The sequence below is a fragment of the Leptopilina boulardi genome, unplaced genomic scaffold, assembly GCF_019393585.1.
Source record: "Leptopilina boulardi isolate dan_hultmark-lab unplaced genomic scaffold, ZJU_Lbou_2.1 LbouV2_266, whole genome shotgun sequence".
NCBI classification, from domain to species: Eukaryota; Metazoa; Arthropoda; class Insecta; order Hymenoptera; family Figitidae; genus Leptopilina; species Leptopilina boulardi.
Window position 1 is genome coordinate 2,745,860 of NW_026137825.1, and position 27,805 is coordinate 2,773,664.

General features: G+C 22.9%; 2 protein-coding genes across 4 annotated transcripts; one reads left to right on the forward strand and one right to left on the reverse strand.

Moving 5' to 3' along the window:
• LOC127281098 (lysophospholipid acyltransferase 6-like) lies at positions 1-27,660 on the forward strand. Its single transcript, XM_051304596.1, has 11 exons — positions 1-157; positions 21,566-21,711; positions 22,106-22,183; positions 22,484-22,575; positions 23,021-23,132; positions 23,566-23,701; positions 23,781-23,922; positions 24,174-24,379; positions 24,538-24,735; positions 24,897-25,048; positions 27,166-27,660. The coding sequence occupies exons 1-11, from the start codon at positions 5-7 to the stop codon at positions 27,317-27,319; spliced, it is 1,569 nt and encodes a 522-aa protein (XP_051160553.1). The 5' UTR covers positions 1-4; the 3' UTR covers positions 27,320-27,660.
• Positions 11,674-20,124, reverse strand: LOC127281099 (hymenoptaecin-like). 3 transcript variants are annotated; one of them, XM_051304599.1, is made up of 4 exons: positions 19,974-19,984; positions 14,303-14,481; positions 13,923-14,070; positions 11,674-12,142 (listed from the first exon to the last, which is right to left on the reverse strand). In XM_051304599.1, the coding sequence occupies exons 2-4, from the start codon at positions 14,444-14,446 to the stop codon at positions 11,904-11,906; spliced, it is 531 nt and encodes a 176-aa protein (XP_051160556.1). In that variant the 5' UTR covers positions 14,447-14,481; positions 19,974-19,984; the 3' UTR covers positions 11,674-11,903. The 3 variants fall into 3 exon arrangements, with proteins under 3 accessions (XP_051160556.1, XP_051160555.1, XP_051160557.1); XM_051304598.1 differs by lacking the exon at positions 19,974-19,984 and adding an exon at positions 14,984-15,047; XM_051304600.1 differs by lacking the exons at positions 11,674-12,142; positions 13,923-14,070; positions 14,303-14,481 and adding exons at positions 17,666-18,335; positions 18,862-19,009; positions 19,315-19,484 and having other exon boundaries at positions 19,974-20,124.
• Positions 27,661-27,805: the final 145 nt, after the last annotated feature.

Genomic DNA, 27,805 nt, shown 5'->3' on the forward strand with positions numbered 1-27,805 from the left:
GCAGATGAAAGGAACAGCATTTTCTATGTGTCAGTTGTCAGTTGAGTCTGCTCCAAGCGAGATGGTCGTTATCATGACGGCAATTGAGGATGAAACTTATTTTGGTTTTCAAACATTTGCTTGGCTCGCGGATTTCGTTAATCTTCCCATTGATCAGGTAAAATTATTATTATTTTATCATTTTTTTTTTCAATTTTTAGCATCTTTTAAAATATTTAAATTTCTGTGAATTTTTTTTTTTTTTTAATTTTCTCTGCGGTTAAAATCTATTCAATCATATATCCTTCGAAGTAACCATGTATGTGTGTGTATATATATATATATATATATATTACCTATATAGGCTTCTCCCTCAGGAAACGATTTATTCTGCTAGACTAAACTAGACAGGAGGGAAGAAAAAAAAATTCCGATAGTCTCTGTCCCTCGCTTTAGATAATAAAATTCAATAAAAACTCATTTATGCCTTTTATTCTCGCCATTTTTGGGAGAGAAAAAGGTGGCTGGAGGGGGGAGGGGAGAGGAGCTTCAAAAAATTTGTGTATTCTCTCTTAAAATTAGAATTTTTTTTTATGAATTTGAAATTTTTTTTTTTTAATTCCTTATAAATTATAATAATAAAATTTTTTCATAATTTTATTATAATAATAATAATTATTATTATTATTGTAATTATTATTATTATTAATAAGATTGTAAATAAATATATTATAAATTAGTAATAATAATTTTGTTTGAATCAAATATACGATTTTTTTGGATTAACATAATTTTTTTTAGTTATACTTGAAATAAAATTTGTTTAATTTAAAAAAAATATTTTTTTAAACATAAATAAACGTTTGGTTTATATTAACAAATTTTTTTGGGTGAAAGAAAAAAGAATGAGGAAAAAATTTGATTGAACAAAATAAAACTTTTTTGTTGATTCAACAAAATAAATGTTTTGCTATATATAACACAGAAAAAAAAAATTAAAAGGCATTAAAATAAGCTCCAACGCTTATTATTTTAATCCAATTTTGCTTATTTTAATATCAAAATGGATTAAAATAAGCAAAATTGGATTAAAATAATAAGCGCGTTGCAGCTTATTTTAATGCCTTTTAATTTTTTCTGTGAAGCAGTTATAACGAAAGTTTTTAATTGAATTAACAAATATATATATATTTATTTGATTCAAACAAATTCTTTTTTTAATTGAAAAAAAATTTTTACTAAAATCAACCAAACGTTTTATTAAATCAATTAAATATATTTATTTGTGTCAATAAAAATTTTATATTTAAAATAACCAAAAAAAAAAAAAAAAATTGTGTTAATACAAAAAACAAAAAATATATTGTTGGTTCAAAAATTTTTCACTTAATTTGAAAAGTAAAATTTTTTTCTTTTTCTCATTACAAAAATTGTTAGCAGAAAATTTTAAGACTTTAAAAATTATAACAAAGATTTTATTTTAAAAGTATATTGGTATACTGGTAATAGCTATTAAATTTAACAAGTTTGAAGTTACTTTAACGATTTTAGAACGAGCTTTTAAAAGTTTATATATTAACTCATCTATTTTTATGCTACTGAAATTTTGTGTTCTATATATTCTTTTGAATTTTATGATTTAGCACCATTAAATGAAAATTATAATATATCTCTTTAATTATATCTTAATATAGTATCAATTTTTTTTCAAAAATTTTATTTTTTTAAAATTTAATATTTTTTTTATGTGTACTTGTTTGAAACGTATATTTACTTTTTTTTTAAATAAATAATAATTTCTTGAAATTATTTTTCATATAATTTTTAAAACCAGTAAAAGAATCAAGATGGAAAAATTGTATATAAATTGTTTTCAATTTTTTTTTTTTAAGCAAGCCGCGCCAATAGGATGTTGCAGTAAAAATTTCAACAAAAAAAAAAATTTCTCGAAAAAATCAAAAAAAAAAAAGTGAAATTTTGACTTTTTCGAAGTAGGTTAACCGATTGCAATGAAACTTTGGAATTTTGTTATATATAGTAAGACTAATCTTTAACGTAAATTTCAGCTTAAAATATTTGTTAGTTTACGAGATTTGCAATAATAACAAAAACTTTTAAACTGCTATATCTTCCATTCTAATAATCAGATTGAGGTCTACTTTTTTTTTGAAAATGTCAAGGAAAATGAGAGGAAAAAATCTCTTTCAGAACAATTTTTTATAATTTTACAACTAAAAAAATTTATTAAATAATAATTGAATAAATTTCAAGCGACAATCTAAAATTCAATCACTTAAACGCTAAAATGATTTTACCAGTGTTTTCTTTAATATTACAAAGGAATCCAATTGTAAATGCAAGTTGAACTTTGTTAATTTTAATAATTTACGAGTATAAACAATTGCGATTTCTGCTAGTTGACGTGCAGACGACATTGCGCACGCAGCATTCTCCTGTAACCAGCTGACGTGATTGGTGGACTAAATTGGCTACGTGAGAATGCTGCGTGCGCAATGTCGTCTGCACGTCAACAAGCAGAAATCGCAATTGTTTATACTCGTAAATTATTAAAATTAACAAAGTTCAACTTGCATTTACAATTGGATTCCTTTGTAATATTAAAGAAAACACTGGTAAAATCATTTTAGCGTTTAAGTGATTGAATTTTAGATTGTCGCTTGAAATTTATTCAATTATTATTTAATAAATTTTTTTAGTTGTAAAATTATAAAAAATTGTTCTGAAAGAGATTTTTTCCTCTCATTTTCCTTGACATTTTCAAAAAAAAAGTAGACCTCAATCTGATTATTAGAATGGAAGATATAGCAGTTTAAAAGTTTTTGTTATTATTGCAAATCTCGTAAACTAACAAATATTTTAAGCTGAAATTTACGTTAAAGATTAGTCTTACTATATATAACAAAATTCCAAAGTTTCATTGCAATCGGTTAACCTACTTCGAAAAAGTCAAAATATCACTTGGAATCGCACTTTTGTTAATTTAAAAAATTATATTATCAAATTTCAATGTTTTCCCTAAAAATTTTTAATTAAAAAGTTTTTTTTTTCTCCGATCAATATAGTTTGCGAGATAAAAATTCATGCAAAAAAAGTGACGAAATTGTTTAATTGCAAATATCTTGCAAAAAATATTAAAAATTTTGCAAAATCTTTTAGCATACTTTATTTAGCACTCCAAACAAAACAAAAATCACGAAGTATAAATGCAAAATCAATTTTTCTTTTAGTCTCTCAAGAAAAGAAACGCCCCGTTTATAAAGGTCTAATTTAGGTTTATAAAGGTCGAAAAGAGGTTAAATGTATGTTCAAAGTAGGTCCCAATTATAGATTTAAAGTAGGTTCAAAATATGGCAATTCTAGGCTCGCATAGTAGGTTATAATATATAGGTTCAGTTTAGGCTCGAAGTAGGATCAATTTAGGTTTAATTTAAGTTTAAAGTAGATCTATAATTCAGGTTCATGGAGATGTAAAAGTAGGTTAATTGTAGGTCTAAAGGTTAAAATTATGTTAATTCTAAGGTACATTATGGGTTCATTGTATATTCAAACTAGATTTAATTAAGTTTTAAACTAGGTCTAATTTAGGTTCTTAGAAGGCTTAAAGTAGGTTCAATGTAGGTCTAATGAAGGTTCAAAGTCGGTCTATTCTAGCCACATTATTTGGTTTTAAAAGAGGTTTATTTTAGACTCAACGTATGTTGAATTGAGGTTTAAAGTAGGATTAAGTTAGATTCATAGAAGTCTAAAAGTAGGTTCAAAATGAGTCAATTCTAGGCGTATTATAGGTTTGAAAAAAGGATTATTTTAGAATCATCTTAGGTCATTGTAGGTCTAATTTAGGGTTAAAGTAGCTCCAATTTAGATTCATGGAGGACTAAACGTAGGTTCAATATAGGTCACATTTAGGTTCAAAGTAGGTTCAAAATTATGTCAATTCTAGAGTCATGGTAGGTTCAAAATTATGTCAATTCTAGAGTCATGGTAGGTTTTAATATAGGTTCAGTTTAGGCTCAAAATAGGTTAAATTTAGGTTAAATTTAGGTTTTAAGTAGATCTAATTTAAGTTCATTGAAATTTAAAAGTAAGCTAATTGTAGGTCTAATTTAGGTTCTTAGAAGGCTAAAAGTAGGTTCAATGTAGGTCTAATGAAGGTTCAAAGTAGGTCTACTCTAAGCACATTATTTGGTTTTAAAAGAGGTTTATTTTAGACTCAACGTAGATTGAATTGAGGTTTAAAGTAGCTCCAATTTAGATTCATGAAGGACTAAATGTAGGTTCAAAGTAGGTGCAAAATTATGTCAATTCTAGACTCATGGTAGGTTTTAATATATAGGTTCAGTTTAGGCTCGAAGTAGGATCAATTTAGGTTAAATTTAAATTTAAAGTAAATCTAATTCAGGTTCATGGAGATGTAAAAGTAGGTTAATTGTAGGTATAATTTAGGTTCTTAGAAGGCTAAAAGTAGGTTCAATGTAGGTCTCATTTAGGTTCAAAGTAAGTTCAAAATTATGTCAATTCTAGACTCATGGTAAATTTTAATATAGGTTCAGTTTAGGCTCAAAATAGGTTAAATTTAGGTTTTAAGTAGATCTAATTTAAGTTCATGGAAATTTAAAAGTAGGTTAATTCTAGGTATAAAAGTAGGTTTAATGTAGGTCTAATTTAGGTTAAAATGAGCTTAATTCTAGGCAAATTATAGGTTCATTGTATGCCCAAACTAGGTTTAATTTAGGTTTAAAGTAAGTCTAATAAGGTGCATGGAGATATAATAATAGATTCAATGTAGATTTACTTTAGGTATACAAAGTGAGTTCAAAATAGATCAATTCTAGGTTCATTGTAGTCTAAAATTAGATCCAATTTAGGTTTAAAATAGTTCTAATTTGTGTTTATGAAGGTCTAAAAGAAGGTTCAATGTAGATAAAATATTCAAATTAAGTTCAAAATAGGTCAATTCTAGGTTCATTATAGGCTCAATGTAGATTTAATTTAGATTTAAAATAGCTCTTTTTTTACTTTCGAAGTAATATTTCCTTTTTTTTTAAAAAGAAAAAACTACAATAATCTCATTTGTTTTTAAAAGTATAGGGAAAAATTATTTAAATCCAGTTTTTTTATTTTCTTTGCAAATATTGTAACAAATAACTTTGTTTTTTTTATCGTACTTATATCTATACATTTTGTTCATTTTATTTTGTATATATTTTTTTTTTTATTATCAACCGATTATTTTATTTTTACATTATTATTTTTTTTTTTCGTTTATTTTTCTTTTATATATCGTATTATTGATCTTTCAGTAACTCGTCGTACCTGTCGTTGACGAACTTTATCATAAAAATGAAAAGGAACTTATATAAAAAAAAAAGGAATTTATAGACAAAAAAATTGTTTTTTTTTTCTTCAATAAATAACAAAAATATTTAATTTACATAGATTTAAAATTTTTTATTCAAAAAAAAAAAAAAAAGTTTTTTAAAAGTTGTATTTAATTAAGAAGGGGGAGAAAAATATATGTTTATAATAGAGGAGAATAAATCTATGTTACAATTTGAGATATAAGAAGTTGATTTCATTGATCTGGAAAGAATGAATATCAAGTTTTTTTTTATTTATTGTCTCAAGTGACCCACCGCAAATATAAAATTATTGAGCGATTTGAATATTATTACATATATTACGCAATCTTAGATTATTTTATCACGTGCGTTGTATTATAATGGTCACAACACTTTTATTTAAAAATATATAAGTATATAATATATTATTATACATCAAGAGAAAAGAGTTCTTTGATTTAAAGAAACCAGTTTTTCTTTTTTACTTGTTTTCTTTCATTCATCAAAATAAAATTTTCTTTAACACAAAAAAAAGCTTCTTATAAGTTTCAAAGAAAATTTCTTAGTTTCATATTACAATGAAAATTTATTTTGTTTCAAACAAATTATCTTTGATTCAAAAAAAAAAAAAAAAAATTATCTTCGTTACAAAGAAATTTTTTCTTTAATTCAAATAAATGTTCCTTTGATCCTTATTATATTATTCATGTTAAAATTTTTTTTATTTAATGCACAATAATTTCTTTTAGTCAAAGAAAATTTCTTTAAAAATACGAAGCTTTTGCGTGTTTTAAAATTTTATTTTCAATAAATATAAAGAAATTGCACGGAAAAAATCTTTACTTGGAACAGCGATATGTTTCACTAAAATAACGAAAGTTTTCACTATTCTAGAGAAACATATCGTTGTTCCAGATATAGATTTTTTTTGTTTTTCCGTGTGGTTTCTTTTAAATCAAAGAAATCTTTTCTCTGTGTGTATATATATAATTATTATTTTAAGGCAATTATTATTTTTTATTTATTATTTAATATGATTAATTTTATTTTTTAATATTTTTTTTTTTTTTTAAATAAAATTATTATTATTGAAGAAAGTTAAAGAAAGATATAATTGCACGAATGATTTTAGTCTTTGGTTAATGTGTGTATTTTAGATCTGTTTGTATTCATTCTCTCTCTCTCTATATATATATATATATATATACACTCATACATATATGTATATATAAAGTGACACATCAATTTTCACATGTGTGAGATTACACTTTCATTGATATGATTGACATGCACCTATATATAAATTATTGTCATCATTTATTTATTCTTCTTGCAAAATATTTATTCTATCATTTCATTTCAGATTTCATATATATATATATATATATATATATATATATTTTTTTTTAAATAAAAAAAAAATTTACTACCTACGCAAAATAGAGGAAAAATTTTTTTTTTTTTTTCAAAAATTGCCATTATTATATAATATAGAGAAAAATAGTAGGCGTGTCTTTCATTTTCTTAATTCGAATTAATGTTGCGTATTATATAGATATCATACGTGTCTGTTTATAGTTGATGATGTTATATTTTACAAGTTGAGGCTTTAAAATGATTCTATAAAAGAAAAACAATAACACATTTTTTCATATAGTATCATATATATAAAAATAAAATTTTAAAATAAAATAAATAAATATAATAATAATAATAATAATAATAATAATAATAATAATAAAAACGTATATATAATAAAATATTAACTTTTAAACATTCTTCTTTTTTTTAGTTTTTGCAATTTATTTTTTTAAACAAATAAATTAAAAATAAAATAATAATAATAATAATGATCATAAATTTATATGTATATTATTATTATTATTATTATTATTATTATTATTATTATTATTAATATTATTATATTTATTTTTACTTTATTTGTTTAAAAAAATTATTTTGCAAAAATTAAAAAAAAAGAGAAATGTTTAAAAGTTAATATTTTATTATATATAAATTTTAATTATAAATAATAATTTTTAATTGTAATTAGATTAATTTTAATAGTATACTTAAACGACTATAAATGTAAATATTTTTTTCAAATAATAATAAAACGGCTTATTAGTCATTATCTTTTTTTAAAAAAATCGATTTGTTGAAAAAATAAACTAACTAACGTTTATATTATTTCTATAATAATAATAGTAATATAATAATAATAATAATAATAATAATAGTAATAGTAATAATAGTATTAGTAATAATAAAAAAAATAACACAATGATAATAATAAAATTAAAATAATAATTATTATTATATGTAATAATAATAATTTCATTAATTAATAGTATAAAAAAAATTATCATAAATCACATAATGTATTGTACTAAATTGCATTATGACCAAAAAATGAAAAAAAAAAAGTATACATAAAGAATTATCATTGAAAAAAAAACCTGAGATAATGCGCAATCTATCCATATACATATTATATATAAGTTGCAAATACGCATTTAAAAAAATATTCGATTTAACTTTTGGACAAAATATTACAATATTTAATGTTGTTGTTGTTTTTTTCTTTCATACAATATATAAAACTTAATAATCTATTTTTCTTTTTAAATATTACTTTACAGCTTATAATTATATATGTATATATATTTAACAGCAAAAAGTAAAAAAAAAAAAAAATTCTTTTTAAAATTGAATTTTTATATTTCGATTTTTAATTTTTAAAAAAACATAAAATATATCCTCATATATAATAATAATCTTTTTTTTTTTTTTTTTTTTTTTGTTTGAAATACAAAATTCGACGCAGGAACAATGGAACTAGTCTTTTTTTTTGTATTAGTGATTCCCCTGACCTAACGGAAACTATATAGATATGGAGCGAACGAGTATATAGAATCAGATTATTTCGTCTTCCCTTTTCTGACTCATATATACGATTTATATATATATATATATATATTTAAAGTAGCGTAATTTGATCTATTTTAACCCCATGATTTTCAATTTTAAGAGATAATTTTTTTTTTTTTAAATATAATTTATAATTACCTTCAATTTTAAGGTTATGTTTTCAAGTTTTAACCTCTTGACATAATTTTACTTTTTAATTTCTATATATTTTATTATATATTTTATAATCCCCATTATTTTCCACTTTAATGATTAATTTTTTTATAAAGGCTTGCAAGTATTAAATGCTATTAAAATTTTATCTAAATTTTGAGGTTATATTCGTTACTTGGTTGTAGGGGAATTTGAAGTTATGTTTGTCGTACATAGTAGCTTCAAACCCCCCAACGGTCCCTCGAACTATGCCACTAGAATTTTGAGGTTATGTTTGATCTCTGACCTTGAATCCTGGAACCCTATATGCCCTCTGAATTTTAAGGTTATGTTTGATCCATGACTTTGAATATTCTGAAGACCTAGGATCTTGAATTTTAAGGTTATGTTCGTTTTAATACTAATATAGATAGATATTTATGGGTCGTTCCACGTTAATTTGCCTGTGGATTTGGGGTTAAAATCAGAAGTAAAATACTGATATAAGTATATATATATATATATATATATCTTCCTATATTACAAAAAGATATCGCCGCCGCCTCCGCCGCCGCTGTTTCAAGAATTCTTGACCTAGGAGGGGGGAGTCCCCCCTCCTAAATTTTGAGGTTATGTTCGTTTCAAGGCTCTAAATTTAGCCGCAAGTCCCCCCTCCCTCCTCTCATTTCCCCTCCTCCGTCAAAAATGACCTAAATTTTGAGGTTATGTTCGTTTTAAGACTCTGAATATAGCCGCAAGTCCCCTCCCCCGCCATAAATGACCTAAATTTTGAGGTTATGTTCGTTTCAAGGCTCTGAATATAGCCGCAAGTCCCCCCTCCCTCCTCTCATTTCCCCTCTTCAGCCCAAAAATTGACCTAAATTTTGAGGTTATGTTTGTTTTAAGACCCTAATAAAGCAGTAAGTCCTTCCACCTTCCCTCATCTCTCTCTTTATTTCCTGCCAAAAATGACATAAATTTTAAGGTTATGTAAACAAGACTTTCAATATAGTCAAAAATGACTTGAATTTAAAGGTTATGTTCGTTTCAAGACTTTTTAATAATTTATTGGTTGTTAGGCAATTTCATTGAAATTATTTTTAAAAATAATTTCTTAATGTCGCTTTTAATTTATTTAATTATTTATTTATTATTAATTTAATTAATTTATTAATTAAAATTTAATAATTTTAATTTTAATAATATTTATTCAGATTTCAATGAATTTGTAATAATAATTCTTTGAAATAGGTGGTTCATTTGGAAAAATAAGATCAATGGAAAATTAAAAAAAAATGATTAAAATAGGGGGGTTGGCGCGCAGGGGGGCCCCTATATGGGTCATTCCATGTCAAGAGTAACCAACCTAACCTAAGCTTACCTAACCTAACCTAACCTAACCTAAGCTTACCTAACCTAACCTAACCTAACCTAACCTAACCTAACCTAACCTAACCTAACCTAACCTAACCTAACCTAACCTTGTCAAAAACATGGGTTGGGTACACTTGACATAGAATGACCCATACTGGAGAGAGCGGCGAAATCATTTTATAATATAGAGAGAAATAATTATTTATAAGTTACAATTTTGGCTATATATTATCAAATTTAAATTTAAAGCAAAGAATTTTTTTTTTATTTTACCGTAATATGCAAAAATATTTTTTATTATTTCGATTGTTATTCAAAAGTTAAAAATATCGACTTGCGTAATTTGCGCATTTTACTATATTTATACAATCTAGTTTTACTGCACACCTCTGTCTCTCTCTCTTTCTCTCTCTCTCTCTCTCTCTCTCTCTCCAAAATTAGCATCATTCACAACGCTAATAATCTTTGAAACGAAACGCAAAATCTCCAGAAATGAAGACTGAAAATATTTATTACTATTATTATTATTATTATTATTTTTTTTTTAAATTAAATTTTACTTAACTTCTTGTAAGAAATAATAAAAAATTATTATTTTTTAGACGAATTTTTACTTTAACGTAAAACGTTTAAGAAAATTTAAATTTAATTGAAATTTTAGTTTAATTGAATTTTAGTTTGACCGGATTTTTAATTGTACAAATTTTTCAGAAGCCGAATTTTCATTTGTCCGAAATTACAAAATGACCGAACAAACAATCAAACAGAAAGATTTCGGTGCAATTTTTAAAATTCACCAATCAGAATTTACTTGATAATTTCTAATTGGTCAATTTTTGAAAATTGCACTAAAATCATTCTGTTTAACTGTTTGTTCGGTCATTTTGTAATTTCGGACAAATGAAAATTTCTTTGATTTAAAGAAATTATTTCTTTACTTTCACAAATTTATATATATATATATAGTCTGCTCAAGCGCAGTCTTGATAATTCAGCGTACTAAATAAATATAAATAATAAAATATAAATATAAATTAATATTAATTAATTTATAAATTTATAAATATAAATAATATAAATATAAATAATATAAATATAAATATAAATAAATATTTCTTTATTTCAAAGAAATTATTCTTTAAAGATTAAAAATATCATTGAAAAAAAAAATTCATTAATACCTATTCAAAATTATTTTTTTTCATATAAAAGCAAAGGAAATTTTTTTTTTAATTTAAACAAATTTCATCTTTGATTGAAAAAGTGATATTAAAAAAATGTTTTCTTTGTTTTAAAAAAATTTTCATTTTCATTTTTTTTTATTTTTAAACATAAATATAGTCAAAATCATTATTAATTAATTTTTCCTTTGAAATTAAAATTTTTTTAAAAAAATATCCAATGTATCATTGTTATTTCGATGTAAATTTAAGAAGCAATTTCAATTAACTCATACATCATTGTTTAAAAAAAAAATCTTTTCTTTTTGTTCGATAAGGTTAATGATATTTAACGACCTAAATGAATTTTTTTTACATTCTCATCATATAATGAGAAGGCATTTTATTTTTAAATTTAGCAATTTAAATTATATATATATATATATATATACATATACACAATATTACCGTCGTTTCTTTAAATATTCGAAGATTCTTTATTTTTGAACTTTTTTAATTCACAACAAATTGTATTAACAAATTTTTTATCCCCACATTAAAATTGTGCACCCAAATTTTATATACATTTCATTAAAAATTTTAAATTATTATTATTATTATTATTATTATTATTAATTACTACTTGAATACTTATTATTTGTTTATAAATAAGTATATATTTCTCTTAACTTTCATTGTAAAAAAAAATCAATTTGTTTTATAATTCAATAAATTGGTTGTTATTTAATAATTTATTAATTTACTATATATAAATTATTTACTATTTACAATTTAAATTGAAAATTATTTCAAGTAAATGCATTCATTATATTAATGAAAGTTCCTTAAAAGTATAATAATAAAAGTTTCTCTTTGGTTTCTTCTATTGTGCTAATTTAAAAATAATAATTTTTTGTTCAATTTTGCAATAATTATATAAGTTGAGGAGGGGGAAAAAAAAAATTGTTTACTCTTGTAAATTGTCTTGAGTTTCTAAAGTTTCTTCATCGTCCTCAGATTCAATGTCACGTCTGAATCTAAAACCCCCATTGACACCGAATGACGGCGATAATCCGTGACCATGATGACCAGGTTGAACTTGTCCAAATCCTCCAATAAATCCATCTCCATTGCGTCCAAAATGATGATCAAATTTCATACCTCCATGTGGAACGACTGGACCACCTTGTCTCCAGTTGGCACCTCCTTTATATTTTCAAAAGAATTAAAAATTTTTTTTTTCAAATTTAGAAAATTTTTTTTACAATGTTCCGTTTTGAAATTTTTTAAAAATACAGTAGACCCTCGATAAGTGGGACATTTTCAAATTAGAGAGAATACAGTAGCTCGATAAGTAAAATATTTTAATTAAAAGTCTTCTCGATAAATATTAGGTTCAAAATACAAAAAAAAAGTTAGGAAAATACAGTGGACCCTTGATAAGTGAGACAATTTTTAAATTTAAGTGAAAACAGTCCCTCATTAAGTAACGAACGTTAAATTAAAAGAATTTTAAATAAATGTTAAATTTGAAATACAAAAAAGTATAAAGAAAGTACAGTAGACCCTCGTTAAGTGGGACATTTTCAAATTTAAAAGGCTATAGTCCCTCGATAACTGACGATATTGTTATTAAAAGTCTTCTCGATAAATGTGAAGTTTGAAATACAAAAAAAGATAGGAAAATACAGCAGACCCTCGATAAGTGGGACATTTTCAAATTTAAGAGGATACAGTCCTTTGATAAGTAACGAACTTTAAATTAAAAGAATTTTAAAGAAATGTTAAGTTTGAAATACAAAAAAGTAAAGAAAGTACACTAGACCCTCGTTAAGTGGGACATTTTCAAATTTAAGAGGATACAGTCCCTTGATAAGTAACGAACTTTAAATTAAAAGAATTTTAAAGAAATGTTAAGTTTGAAATACAAAAAAGTAAAGAAAGTACACTAGACCCTCGTTAAGTGGGACATTTTCAAATTTAAGAACCTACAGTCCTTCGATAACTGACGATATTTTAATTAAATGCCTTCTCGATAAATGTGAAGTTTGAAATATAAAAAGGTAGTAAAATACAGTAAACCCTCGATAAGTGGGACATTTTCAAATTTAAGAGGATACAGTCCCTTGATAAGTAACGATATTTTAATTAAAGGACTTTATGATAAATATTAACTTTTTAATTTTAGTTAATACAGTAGACCCTCGATAAGTAAGACAATTTTAAATTTAAGTGCGAATACAGTACTTCGATAATATCCCAGACTATTTTTAATTTTAAAGCAAATTCTAGTCTAGTTTTTAAATATAAAACAGTTACAGTACACCCTCGATAAGTGGAGAATTTTTAAATTTAAGAAAATACATTCTCTCAATAAGTAAGGGCCTCTAAATTAAAAGAATTTTAAATAAATATTAAATTTGAAATACAAAAATTTGAAGAAAATACAGTTGACCCTTGTTAAGTGGGACATTTTTAAATTTAAAAAGTTACAATCCCTCTATAAGTAAAGATATTTTTTAATTAAGAACCTTCTCAATAAATATTAATTTTGAAATATAATAAAGGTAGGAAAATACAATTGACCCTCAATAAGTGGGACATCTCTAAATTTGAAGCGACTTGATCCCTCCACAAGTGACGATGTTTCAATATAAAACGACTTCTTGATCAATGTTAAATTTTGAAATTTTTTTGTAAATACAGTAGACTCGGGATAAGTGGGACGTTAATAGTAAATTTTAAATTAAATATTTAATATAGTTTATTAAAAATTAATTAACAATTGAGTAAAAATTAATTTAAAATTACCATTATTCGAGGTTTGACTGTAACTAATTAAAAATTTCAATCTCATTCTTTATCGAGGGACTTGTGTAACTCTAAAAAAAAATACTTCACAACAACCTTTTATAGAGGTTCTATTGAAAGGAAAAAAAAAATTTTTATACCATAATTATACAATAAAATAAAAAATATTTCTTACCATAAGCATCAGCGGTGGTGCGACCATTATTAAGGAGTCTTTGATTGTAATCTAAATTAAGATTTAAACGTTGATCAGGACCACTTAGGGGTTTCATTCCTTCGAGAGTTAATGATCCTTGAGGATCGGCGTGTCGTCTAATTCGAAGCTAAAAGATTTTTTTTTTTTTAATTTTTTTTCTAATCTAATTTTTTTAATTAATTCATTTTATTTTTTTTCAATTAATTTAAATATTCAATTTTTTTTAAGATATATCATATTATTTATAATTTATAATAATAATTATTATTTATTATTTTTTTTTATTTATTATTATTTTTAACTTTTATTTTTCATAAATTCAAAATTTTCTTCTTTTTTTGTGATTAAAATTTTCTTACCCATTCCTTTGGCTTATAGGGAGCATAGGGACCAGTGGATCTTGGGAGAAGTTCCTCTTTGGTCGTCCAATCTTGAGGGAGTTTAAATCCAGATGCAAATGCAAAGAAGCAAATTGCAATGGCAACGACGAGTTGATTTTTCATTTTTTTTTTTTAATTTTTTTTTCTGAGGATAAAATCTGAAATAATAATTTAGTGAATTATAAGTAAACTAAATTTTTTTACTACAGTGAAAATGGTGAAAAAATCCATTAATAATTTTTTTAAACAAATAATTATATAATTAATAATTATTATTTATATTGTTAAAAATTCACTATATTTAATGCGATATTAATAATAGATAAGATAGAATAAAAATTTCAAAATTGAAAAATAATTATAGCCGGGAAGAATCGAACCCGCGCCGCTCACGTAAAAATCAAGAACCTTAGCATCTAAGCCACAGATACTCTCAACTCAAAAAAGTTAGTTTTAATGAATTTTTCAGTTATTTTCTAATCAAATGTTGATAAAATTATAATGAATTTTTTTTCTACTATTTAATTAATCGGTTCAGTAATTTTTATATAATTTAAAATTAATTTAAAATTAATTTACAATTAATTTTAATACAATTTTAATTTAATTTTCGAAAATTGAAAAAGAAATTAATAATAATATTTTTATATATTTTCTTACCTTTCTGTTGGAAGATTCGGAACTGAATATTATCGTTGAGATGCACAGCATCTTTTATATGAATCCTGACAACTATTAAGAATCTCACTCAATGAGTCACGTCATCGGCGAACACGGGGAAGAACTATAATTTCTCTCAGAGGTTATCGGAAAGAATTTTTTTTTTTTTTTTTAATTTTTCTCAGCAAAATGTTTAATGAATAATATTGCGGGACATAACCGAGTAAGGAAAAAAAAAATTAACTAACCCATCAGTCAATGAGTTTCAATTATATACATAAGTTTTGCTTCCTACAATCGCGCGTGTATTATTATTTTTTTCTTATTATAGATTCGCGAGACTTATCTCGAAATAATCTTTCATTCATTTCTAAATAAAATATCGTTCATTTAATTCTGTGAACCAATTAATTTTGATGATAATTTTTATTTTCTATATATATATTTTTTTTGGTTTTTTTTTTTTTAATTTGTATCATATATAAATATTTATTTGTATCATATAAATATTTAATTGTATCATAAAAATATTTATCTGTATCATATATAAATATTTAATTGTATCATAGAAATATTTATTTGTATCAAATAAATATTTTTTTTTTGTTCAAACAAATATATTTATTTGAATCAAATAAATTTTTTTTTAATATATAAATTAAAAAAGAAAGTAAATTAGTTTTTAATAATTTGTTTGCTTTAAATTTTTTCGAAAAGTTTATTTATTTTCAATTTCTACACAATTAATTAAATACAGAGAGACGTTATTACAAATTAAATGTGAATTTATTTAAATTAAAATATATTTCGATTGCAGTAAAAATTTGCATTTTATTAAAATTAATAAATAAAAAAATAATAATAATAATAATTATTATTATTAATTGTATATAAATAAAAAATTATTTTTAATATTAAATATAAATTAAAATAAACGAGTCTGATTGATCCTTGAGGATCAGCATGTCGTCTTAATCGAAGCTTAAATACAATCTTTTTTTTTTTAATTTAATCATGATTTAAAAGAAAAAAAAATTAAATAAAATAAAAGAAAAAAAATAATACAAAAAAAAATAAAAATTTTTTATTTTTTAATTAAAATTTTTTTTTTATAATTTTTTTCTTTTTTTGATTCGTTTAGATTTTTTTTAATTTACTTACTTTTCCAGATGCAAATGCAAATAAGCAAATTTTCAATGGTAGCAACGAGTTTATTTTTTCATTTTTAAAATTTTTTTAACAATAATCTAAAATAATATATAATTTTTTATTTTTTTATACTGTAAAAATGTACTATTATGTTATTAATTTCATTATTATAATTATTAATAATTATTTTTATTATTATTATTATTATTATTATTATTATAATTATTACTACAATTATTAATAATGAATAAAATGGACAAATATTTCAAGATGAAAAATTATCTGAGGCGGGAAGAATCGAACCCGCACCGCTCACGTAGAAATCAAAAACCTTAGCATCTCAGCCACACGGATGATCATATAAAATTATCAAAAATTAACGAATTATTTAGTAATTTTCTATTAAATTTTGATAAAATTATTATTAATTTTTCAAATTTTAATAAATATTGTTCAGTAATTTATTTTTATATATCAATAATAATTTAATGACTTTCGAAAAAGAAAATAATTTTTATATGCTACCTTTTCGTTGAAAGATTTAAAACAAAATTGAGAAAATCGGTATCATTTATATATTAATACTGTCATAAATATTAACAATGTCTGAATTTTTTATGTATGCGAATTTTTAATTGCGAAAATTTTTAAGACGCCAAATTTTCATTTGTCCGAAATTATAAATTGACCGAACAAACAATCGAACAGAAAGGATTTCGGCGCAATTTTAAAAAAATTTTCACCAATTAGAAATTATCAGGAAAACTGTGATTGGTCAATTTTCAAAAAAATAATTTTGTAATTTTGAATAAAAGAGAAAATTCGGCGTCTTAAAAATTCGATCAATTAAAAATTCGGGAAAATGAAAATTTGGTGTCTTAAAAATTTGAAAAAATAAAAATTCAGACAAATTAAAATTCGGTGAATTTGAATTTTTGTCATTTAAAAATTCGAATCAAATAAAATTCGATTAAATGAAAATTCTGTTAAATAAAAATTCTCTGAAATAAAAAGTCATGTAAATTAAATGACAGTAAAATAAAAATTCTGCCCAAAATTAAAATTCGGTACCTAAAAATTTTGTTGAGTAAAAAATTCATATAAAAAGATTTCTGTAAAATTTTAATTTTTGAAAATTGATTGAGAATTTTTTCAAAAATATGAAATTTATTTTATAGTCTTGCTCAAAATCTGTTGGTCCAATTATAATTAATTAATTAATTAATTTATTATTATTATTATTGTTATTAAAATATTTTTAATAAAAAATATTTAAAATTTTATTTTTTATTATTTTTTTTTATAAAATATTTTTTTTTTAATTGTAGGGAATTTTTTGTGAAATCTTTTTTTAAATCTTAATTTTAATTTGAAACATTTCTGTTGAATTAAAAACTTTTATTTCATAAAAACTAAAAGTTCATTGTAAATAAATACAAATTAATTTTGAATTATTATTTTTTTTTTATTAAATTATTATTTAAAATTTTTTATTCTTTCTTGTTATAATACTCGTTGTTTAAAAATATTTTTGCATACAATTTTTTTTTTTTCATAAAAACAATTACATTAAACTTATAGTTCAATTTTATAAATTATTTACATATTAAATATAAATTATTTCAAGTACAAATGCATCACTATAAAGTCTTTAAAAATTGTTCGCTTTTCTTTTTAATTAATACACAAAAAAATAAGAAAAAAAAAAATTTATTTATTTCAAATAATCGATTTCTTGGCTATTAACAAATAAATATTTATTTGAACCATAAATGAATATTTATTTAAATCAAATAAATATTTATTTGAATCAAATAAATATTTTATGGATCTAAATAAATATTTATTTGCTAATAGTTAAATAATCGATTATTTTTAATCAAATAAAAATTTATTTTTACTTTCAGTGTAATTATTATTATAAATAATTTTTTTGCGATTTCAATTGAGAAAAAAAATTTTTTTTTTTACTCTTCTAAATTTTCTTGAGATTCTAAAATTTCTTCATTGTCTTCGAATTGAATGTCACGTCTAAATCTATAACCACCACCAATTCCAAAGCTTGGCGATACTCCACCACGAGGACCAGGTTGAACTTGTCCAAATCCTCCAACAAATCCATTTCCATTGCGTCCAAAATTATGATTGAATTTTACTCCACCTTGTGGAACAACTGGACCACCTTGTCTCCAGTTAGCTCCTCCTATTTAAAAAAATTTTTTTTTATTATTTTATTTTTATTTTTTTATTAATTAATTTATTTACATAAAAATTTATTTAATTTATTTACCAAAAAATAATTATTTATTTTATTATTTAATTTATTGTTTAATTTTTTTTCTATTTTTTTTTTAAATAATGCAAAACTTTAAAAAAAATTTTTTTTTTATTATTTATTTATTTTCTTTTTTTTATTAATTAATTTATTTTTTTTATTTAATTTATGTACCAAAAAATAATTATTTATTTTATTATTTAATTTATTGTTTAATTTTTTTTCTATATTTTTTTTTATAAATAATGCAAAAAAATTAAAAACAAAAATTTTTTTTTTATTATTTATTTATTTTCTTTTTTTTATTAATTAATTTATTTTTTTTATTTAATTTATGTACCAAAAAATAATTATTTATTTTATTATTTAATTTATTGTTTAATTTTTTTTCTATATTTTTTTTTATAAATAATGCAAAAAAATTAAAAACAAAAATTTTTTTTTTATTTCTTACCAAAAGCATCAACGTTGGTGCGACCATTATTTAAAAGATTGTGATTGTAATCTAAATTAACAGATGGACGACGATCAGGACCACTCAGTGGTTTCGTTCCTTCAAGTGTTATTGATCCTTGAGGATCGGCGTATCGTCTGAATCGAAGCTAAAATGAAAAAAAAAAAAATTTACTTTTAAATTTCTTAAATATTGAGAAATTAATTTTTTTTTACTTTTTTATTATTTTTCCACAATTTAATTTTATTTTACATCTAATTATTTTTTAATAAATAAAAGTTTTAGATCAATTTTTTTATTTTTTCAAAAATTTTTTGAAAAATTTTTTTGTTTAATTTTTGTAAATTTTTTTTTTAAAAAACCTCAATTTATTAATATAATTAAAATCATAAAAATTAATTAAATTTTTTTTATAATTAATTTTTTTTTTGTTTATAATCCGAATTTTCTTACCACATCTCTTGGTGGTTGAGGATTATAGGGACCAGTGGAACTTGGAGGAAAATCTTTGGTCCAGTCTTTAGGCCTTCTATATCCAGAAGCAAATGCAAAAAAGCAAATTGCAATGGCGACGGCGAGTTGACCCTTCATTTTTTTTTGTTTTTTTTTTCTAAAACGATAACCTAAAATAATATATAATTTAAATTTTTGATATTGTTTTTACACTATTATATTATTAGTAATAATTATTAATTTTTTTTATAAATATTAATAATTATTAATTTTATTACTACAATTTATAATTATATTAATAACAGATATAATAGAATGAAAATTTCGATGTGAAAAATTATCTCAGGCGGGAAGAATCGAACCCGCGCCGCTCACGTAGAAATCAAGAACATATTCACCCAAGCCACACGGACACTCATATCAAAATATTACTTTTAACGAATTTTTCAGTATTTTTCTACCAAAATTTTTAATTAAATTACAATGAATTTTTTTGTCAATATAAAAACAATCAGTTCAGTAATTTTATTTTTTAATTTAATTTTTATTATTAATTATTAATTTTATTTTTTAATTTAATTTTTATTATTAATTATTATTATTTTTTTTTAATTTTTGAAAATAGAAAAAGAAATAAATAAATTATTATTTTTTCTTACCTTTCTGTTGGGAAGATTTGGAACTGAATGAATGAACGTTGAGATGTTTGGCTACTTTTATATAAAATCGTCACTTTAACATTAAAGAGATTTTCCCACTTTGAGAAACACGTCATCAACGAACACGGGGAAGAACTATAATTTCTCTCGTTTATATATAGTTTATCTGTATGTTTAATATTCTTTTATTTCTTTTTATTCTTCTGAACAGATGTTATGAATAATATTACGGGACATACCCGCGGGAGGAAAAAAAAAACGAGTAACTGTCAGTCAATGAGTTTCAATTACAAGTTTTGCTACTTAATCTCATATATTATATTTTTCTTAACATATATATGTAGGTTCACGCCTTATCGCTAAACACAATTTTATTGATTTTTAAATATAATTATCGTTTTTAATGAAATGTCTGAAGCAATTTATTTATAAATAATTTTTTTTAACTTATTTATTTTCATTATTATTATTATTATTACTTTTTTTTATTTTTTTACATATATATTTTTTAATTATTTATTTGAGAGAGTATCAAAAATATAAATAAAAAAAAATTTTTTATCTAATAAATTATTTTTTTTTAATTTATATATACTAGCGATCTATTCCTCGCTTGCTAACGCTCGCTCGGTTAAAATTGTACTTATTGTTGTTTACTTATTGTAGTTTATGTATATTATATTTATAATTTATGTTTTTAATAAATATCTTATTAATATTGTATAAAATTTATCTTAAAATTGAAAAAAGATGTTACATAAAAATAGTTTGTAAGATTTTCTAAAAGCATATATGCAAAGTATTTTAATTTATTTGAAAATAATTGAAAATAGATTTTTCAAGGACGGTGTCGAGGTCACGGGGTCGGTGTCGTTTTTCGAAATTTGTTAACTTAATATAATAGAAGATGTTTCGTTTTAAATTAAGAAATGTTAAAATTATTAAGTTAAAAACATTTGATTTTAATGACACTTAAAATTAGACACAATATTATAGGTTACTAACTAAAAATTGAAAAAACAACAATAAATAATAAAAAATTGAAAAAATCAAAAAATTCTTAAAAAATTGCAAAATAACCCTTTTTTGGGATAAAATTGCAAAATAACCCTTTTTCGGGTTAAAATTGCAAAAAGATGTTACATAAAAATAGTTTGTAAGATTTTCTAAAAGCATATATGCAAAGTATTTTGATTTATTTGAAAATAATTGAAAATAGATTTTTTAAGGACGGTGTCGAGGTCACGGGGTCGGTGTCGTTTTTCGAAATTTGTTAACTTAATATTTTATATATTTTTTTTTAATTTTTCTAAAACTTGCTCGTTTAAATAAATTTTTGTTTAAGAGTTCTTTTAAAAATATTTTTATAATTTATTATAAACAATTTGTTAGTATCAGAAATTTTTTTTTTTTATTTATATATTTTTTTTTTAATTTTTCTAAAACTTGCTCGTTTTTTAAATAAATTTTTGTTTAAGAGTTCTTTTAAAAATATTTTTATAATTTATTATAAACAATTTGTTAGTATCAGAAATTTTTTTTTTGTTTATTATTTTTAGATAAAATAAAAAAAAATTTCAATTCATTTACAGGTGAATTTTTTGATAACACAATTTATTGCATTGGGATTGGCTGGAATTTTAAGGTCATCATTAAATCCAAAAGTAACTTCACCAGCCTTAAGACATGCATTTGTTCTTATTTTTGGACTTGCCCTCGGTTACTTCAATTTCGGCAAGTAAGCTTCTTATTTTCTAAATTGATCGCAATATTAATTCAATAATTTCATTCTTATATATATATTTCATTATCTAAAAATATATGCATATCAGAATTTTTTTTCATATTTCTATTTTTTTTTTTTTTTTTTTAATCGTAATATTGTAATTTTATCATCGCATAAATACATTGAACCCTGTATAATAATTATTCATACTTATAATTTTTATGTAAATTATTTAAATTTATTTACATTTAATTTATGTATTAAATAATTAATGTTATTTTTTTTTTTTAATTTAATCATCAATTTTCAAAACTGTTTAAATATATTCATTATATTTAAAAATAAAATATTTTTTAATTATTTTATTTTTTATATAATAATTAATTAAACAAAATTTATTTTACAGGCACGCGATTCATTTGGCAGGACTCCCAGCAATATGTTACATAGTAATGAGAACTCAGGATCCAAAAGTAATGCAAAGGTGAGAACTGAAATTATTTATAATTTTTTTTTTTATTTTTTATAATTTTTTTTATTTTATTTTTTATTATTTTAATAATATTGACGATAAAGTATTTTTTATTTTATTTTCGAAAACTATTTCCTTTTTTATTTATTTCTAAAAAATAAATTAATATTATTTAATTCCAAAATAAAAGTTGAGAAATGATAAAAAAAAGAAATTATAAAATTAAGACAGGGATAAAAAAAAGAGAGAATATTTATAATTACTAATTTTTTTTATCAAATCTAAAAAATAATACTTATAATTCATTTCTAGACTTGTACTTGTCATTGCATTGAGTTATCTTTCCTGCATTCATTTACATCGACAATTTTATAATGGTGGGAGTCACACACTCGACATTACTGGTAATTAAATAATAATTCTTATTTCATATTTTACGTTAATATTTAAAAACTTTTTAAACGATGATTAAAATACAAAATTAAAAATTTTATATTTAAAAGAAAATTTTAATTAAAATTAAAAATAATTTTAAAATTATTTTTTTTAAATTAAAATGAATTCAAAAAAAATTTTATAATTTAAATTAAAAATAATTGATTAAAAAAAATTTTTTTTTATAATTAAAATTATTTTTTGAAATATTTTTTTTTTTTTAATTAATATTTAAAATGAAAAAAAAATTTATTTAACTGAATTATAGAATTTACTGATCACTACATTTTTCCAAAAAGAAGATGAAGTAAAAAAAAAATAAAATCTCGTAGATAATAATGAATTCTAATTTTCAAGAGGATTAATTGCGTCATTTGGCATTTTAATTAAATCTACCTCAATTATTATTTCCAGGTCCTCTCATGGTAATCACTCAAAAGGTGACGAGTCTCGCTTACAGTATTCACGATGGATTGAGCCGCATGGATGAAGATTTGACACCCTCACAACGCCATCAAGCAGTTCGGTAAATTAATTTCAATTAGTTTTCAAATTTTTTTTTTCAATATTTTTTTTTAAATTTAATTCCATTTTTTTTAATGGATATAAAGGATAATTTTCAATTTTGAAAAAATGAACCAAATTGTATTGAAATTAATTTTTATAATTAAAGAAATCAAACTAATTTAATTAATTAATAGTATTGTCAAAAAAAAAATTATTATAATTATTCAATAATTATTTCCACTGAATTTAAAAATAAAAAGCCAACGATTGTTTAATTAATAATAATTAATTAAAGAACCAAATTAATTTGTATCGTCAAAAGAATAAATAATTATACTTAAAGAAATAATTATTTCTAGTTAGTGAATTTAAAAAAAAATCCAACAAATTATTTATCTTAATTACTAAATATAGTATAATTTAATAATAATAAATTTTATTTTCCTTTTTAGAAAAATGCCAACGTTGCTTGAATATTTTAGCTACGTTTTTCATTTCCAAGCAATAATGGCAGGACCTATAATTTTATATCATGATTACATTGATTTCATTCACGGTCAACGGATCTTGGAAGCGAAATCACTTACAGTAAATATTTTTTTACCTTTTTTAAATACAATTTTTATTCGCTCAATACAAAAAATATAATTTTTTTCTACTTTTTTAGGGTTACGGCGAAAAAACATCGAATGAAATTGTTCTTGAACCATCGCCAGCATCAGTTGTTGTAAAAAAAGTCATCACTAGTCTCTTCTTTGCATTTGTATTCGTCACTTTCATTCCATCGTATTCGGTAGTAAAAGTCAAAGGTTTGTAATTCTTTTTTCCGTTTTTTTTTCTTTATAAATTTTTCTGTTTTATTAATTTTTCATTCAAGGAAATTTACGTTAACATTAAAAAATATTTTTTTATATTTTAATATTTTTCTTGGAGAAAAAATAAATTTTTAATTTACGTTAACATTAAAAAATATTTTTTTAATATTTTAATATTTTTCTTGAAGTTAAAAATAAATTTTTAATTTTATATTTAAAAATTTTGAAAAAATAAAAATTTACAGATGATGAGTTCCTGGAAAAAACTTCGATAATTTATAAATTTTGGTACCTGACAATAGCCACAATGTTGGTTCGCTTTAAGTATTATCATGCCTGGATATTTGCTGACGCAATTTGCAATAATTCAGGTCTTGGCTTTAATGGATATGATGAAAATCATCAATCACGTTGGGACAAAGTTTCCAATGTTGACGCCTTTAAATTTGAGGTAATATTAATTCTCTCATATACAAAAAAAATAAGAAAATAATTATTTAAATCAAAGCGCCTACATAAAAATCATAATTTAAATAATAAAAAAATAAAAAATAGAACCACAATACTAATTAATTTTGAGAAATTAAAAAAAAATTAAATCTTTTTCAGACTGCTCTTAGTCTTAGGGATAGTATCGAAGCCTGGAACAAGGGAACAAATCGATGGCTAAGATCGTTGGTTTATGAAAGAGTGCCTCGAAATAAAACAGTTTACACATATGCCTTGTCTGCCTTATGGCACGGATTTCATCCAGGTTACTACCTCACATTCGCCAACGGATCGTTTTTCACATACGCTTCACGAATCGTAAGAAAAATATTTTACTATTTTAATACCTTAAAATTCCTATTTACAAATTGATTTTCTAAATCCTTTGTTAAAAATACAGTAATTTTGTTGTAAAATCAAAATATTTAAAAATAATTTTAGAAATTGTTTTTTAATTCTGCTTTTCTTTATCCATTTAGGTTCGACGCCATGTACGACCTCACTTCCTAATTTCGAAAAAAGCCAAATTATTTTACGATTTCATGACATTTTTGACAACGAAAGTCGTATTAACGTACACAACTTTCACTTTCGTTCTCTTGGAATTAAAACCAAGTATCACAATGTACCTGTAAGTATATTATTTTAGTCTCTACTAAATTATATTAATTTTTTCTTACAAAATATATTTAGCAAAAGATTTTGTTTCTTATATTAATTTTTTCTTACAAAAAGTATTTAGCGGAATATTCTGTTCCTATCCACAGTTGTAAATGAGGAATACAAAAATTGATAGGTACAGAATCTATTAACGGCAGTTGATAATGCAGACATTTGAAAAATTCATCGCCGGTGTTATAACGTGTGCAAACAGCTATAACTGTATTAATGAGCCGTTTGCAGTTAAAAACAAAGAATTTTTACACTCGCTCGAAATCGAGCTAAAAAATAATTTCAAAATGAAAAAATATATACTTAAACGCCAAAAAGCGCTTGTCACATAAGGGCCATTTGGTCTTAGACTCCGACCCGTGACAATGCTGTGCTTACATAGTACCAAATCGTAAAAAAAAGTGTATCGCGAGCAATGGTCATTTACATTGATTAGAATAAGGGAAATCTCCAAATTATGCCCAATTTCATAAAAAGATGTTTTCAAAATTATTTTTCAAAACGACCATTTTCAGCGAAATTGGCAATTGTCTCATCAAATATAAAGTCATTTATCATTTCGACATGAAAAAAAAATTTGCCAGTCCTTTTGATGCGTATTGCTTCTATTGATATTGTAGAGTTGTCACTTGCCATTGTTGTGTGATAGAAATTATTTCAGTCTTGTATTAGAAATTATTTCCGCATTGTTCATGTTAATATTCTAGAGTCGTCACTTATCTTTGCAATATAATTAATTAATTTTTTTTTTTTTTGATAGTACGGTGCGCATTATTTTTATTTCAGAGTTGTCATTTGTTTTTGCTATATGCTAAGACTTTTCAGTGCGCATTGGTTTCATTAATTTCCTAGAGTTGTCACTTCTTTTTTGGTATATAATGACATTTTTTTTGATATGGTCGGTGCGCATTGATTTTCATTTATATTTTAGAGTTGTCACTGGTTTTGCTATAAATAAAAATTTTTCACCTCTTGGTGTGCATTGCTTTCGATAATATTCTAGAGTTGGCACTTGTATTTGCCATATAATTTTTCTTTTTAATAGTCGGTGCGCATTACTTTTATTTTTGAGTTGTCACTTGTCTTTGCTATATGCTAAAAGACTTTTTGGTGCGCATTACTTTCATTTTTGAGTTGTCACTTGTCTTTGCTATAAGCTAAAAGACTTTTCGTTGCGCATAGGTTACATTAATTTTCTAGAATTGTCTGTTTTTGCTATATAATTTGAAATTTTTTCAAAATGATCGGTGCGCATTACGTTCATTGATATTATAGAGTTGTCAATTGTCCTTGCTATAAAATATCGTTTTCTTCAAAGTAGTCGGTGCGCATTGCTGTTGTTAATATTTCAGAGTTGTCATTTGTCTTTGCTATATAGTTTGAAATTTTTTCAAAATAATCGGTGCGCATTGCTTTCATTGATATTATAGAGTTGACAATTGTCTTCGCTAAAAAAAATATAGTTTTCTTCAAAGCAGTCGGTGCGCATTGCTTTTGTTAATATTTCAGAGTTGTCATTTGTCTTTGCTATATACTAAAAGACTTTTTGGTGCGCATTGCTTTCATTTTTGAGTTGTCACTTGTCTTTGCTATAAAGCTAAGTCTTTTCGGTGCTCATTGGTTTCATTACTTTCCTAGAGTTGTCATTTGTTTTTGCTATATAATTTGAAATTTTTTCAAAATAATCGGTGCGCATTGCTTTCATTGATATTCTAGAGTTGTCAATTGTCTTCGCTATAAAATATAGTTTTCATCAAAGTAGTCGGTGCGCATTGCTTTTATTTATATTTCAGAGTTGTCATTTGTCTTTGCTATATACTAAAAGACTTTTTGGTGCGCATTGCTTTCATTACTTTTCTTAAATTTTCATTTCTCTATACTAAACAGTGTCCTACTCGCTCGCGAACATTTTTTAACATCAAATAGAGCATAAAAAGATAAGAAAAAAAAGTTCTTTACACTTTTCGAAAAAAATTTGTTGTTTTCAAAATAAAAAATAAATAAAAAGTGCGAATCAAACGCAGCGATGTGCGTATTAGAATAAATTTATTTTAATGAATTTTTTTCCTTTTTCAGGCATTTGTACCTTTTCCCGAATATTTTGGGATTGACCGGAATTCTTTTTCTGCCGGTAATTCTGCCTCTTTCGAAGCAAAAATCACAAACTTCCAAGACTGAGTCGAGTAATGGACATGTACCGACAAATGGACACGCGCACAAAGTTGAGTGATTGATTACAGAAAAGAAAAAAAAAAAAAAAAAAAAAATCAGAAAGAAGAAAAAAATTGTTTGTATCTGTCTGTGTGTATAAGAGTGAGAGACAAAGAGATTTTTTCATCTCGATTGTGAGGGTTTTTTTATTTATTATAAAAGTACGAAAGTTAAAAATATTTTTTGAGAAATATTTTTTCATAATGCAAATCACGATATGAATGTTATACCGTCAAAATGGTACAGATTATTGAAAGGAAAAAAAAAAGAAAAATAATTAGTCGATTATAATGTTATTTATATTTTACAAAAGCGTTTCGTATCATTACGATTCGACAAAAAAAAAAAGAAAAAGAAAAATCATTAATAAGTGAGATTTTTTCAGACTCTGGGAAAAATAGATTTTTCCTCTATATTGAATCGCACAACTTTTACCTCAACTTAATATTCTTTTTTAAATATATATATATTTTTTTTCATACAAATTTTACTTTCGCATTTTGTA

Excerpts from the sequence above, each read along its gene's own strand:
- LOC127281098 (XM_051304596.1), top strand. The coding sequence starts at position 5 with ATGAAAGGAACAGCATTTTCTATGTGTCAGTTGTCAGTTGAGTCTGCT. Across the intron at positions 23,702-23,780 it reads TGGAAGCGAAATCACTTACA|GGTTACGGCGAAAAAACATC; the intron begins GTAAATATTTTT and ends CTACTTTTTTAG. Across the intron at positions 24,736-24,896 it reads TCACATACGCTTCACGAATC|GTTCGACGCCATGTACGACC; the intron begins GTAAGAAAAATA and ends TTATCCATTTAG.
- LOC127281099 (XM_051304599.1), bottom strand. The coding sequence starts at position 14,446 with ATGAAAAATCAACTCGTCGTTGCCATTGCAATTTGCTTCTTTGCATTT. Across the intron at positions 14,071-14,302 it reads CCTATAAGCCAAAGGAATGG|CTTCGAATTAGACGACACGC; the intron begins GTAAGAAAATTT and ends AAAATCTTTTAG. Across the intron at positions 12,143-13,922 it reads CACCACCGCTGATGCTTATG|GAGGTGCCAACTGGAGACAA; the intron begins GTAAGAAATATT and ends GAAAATATAAAG.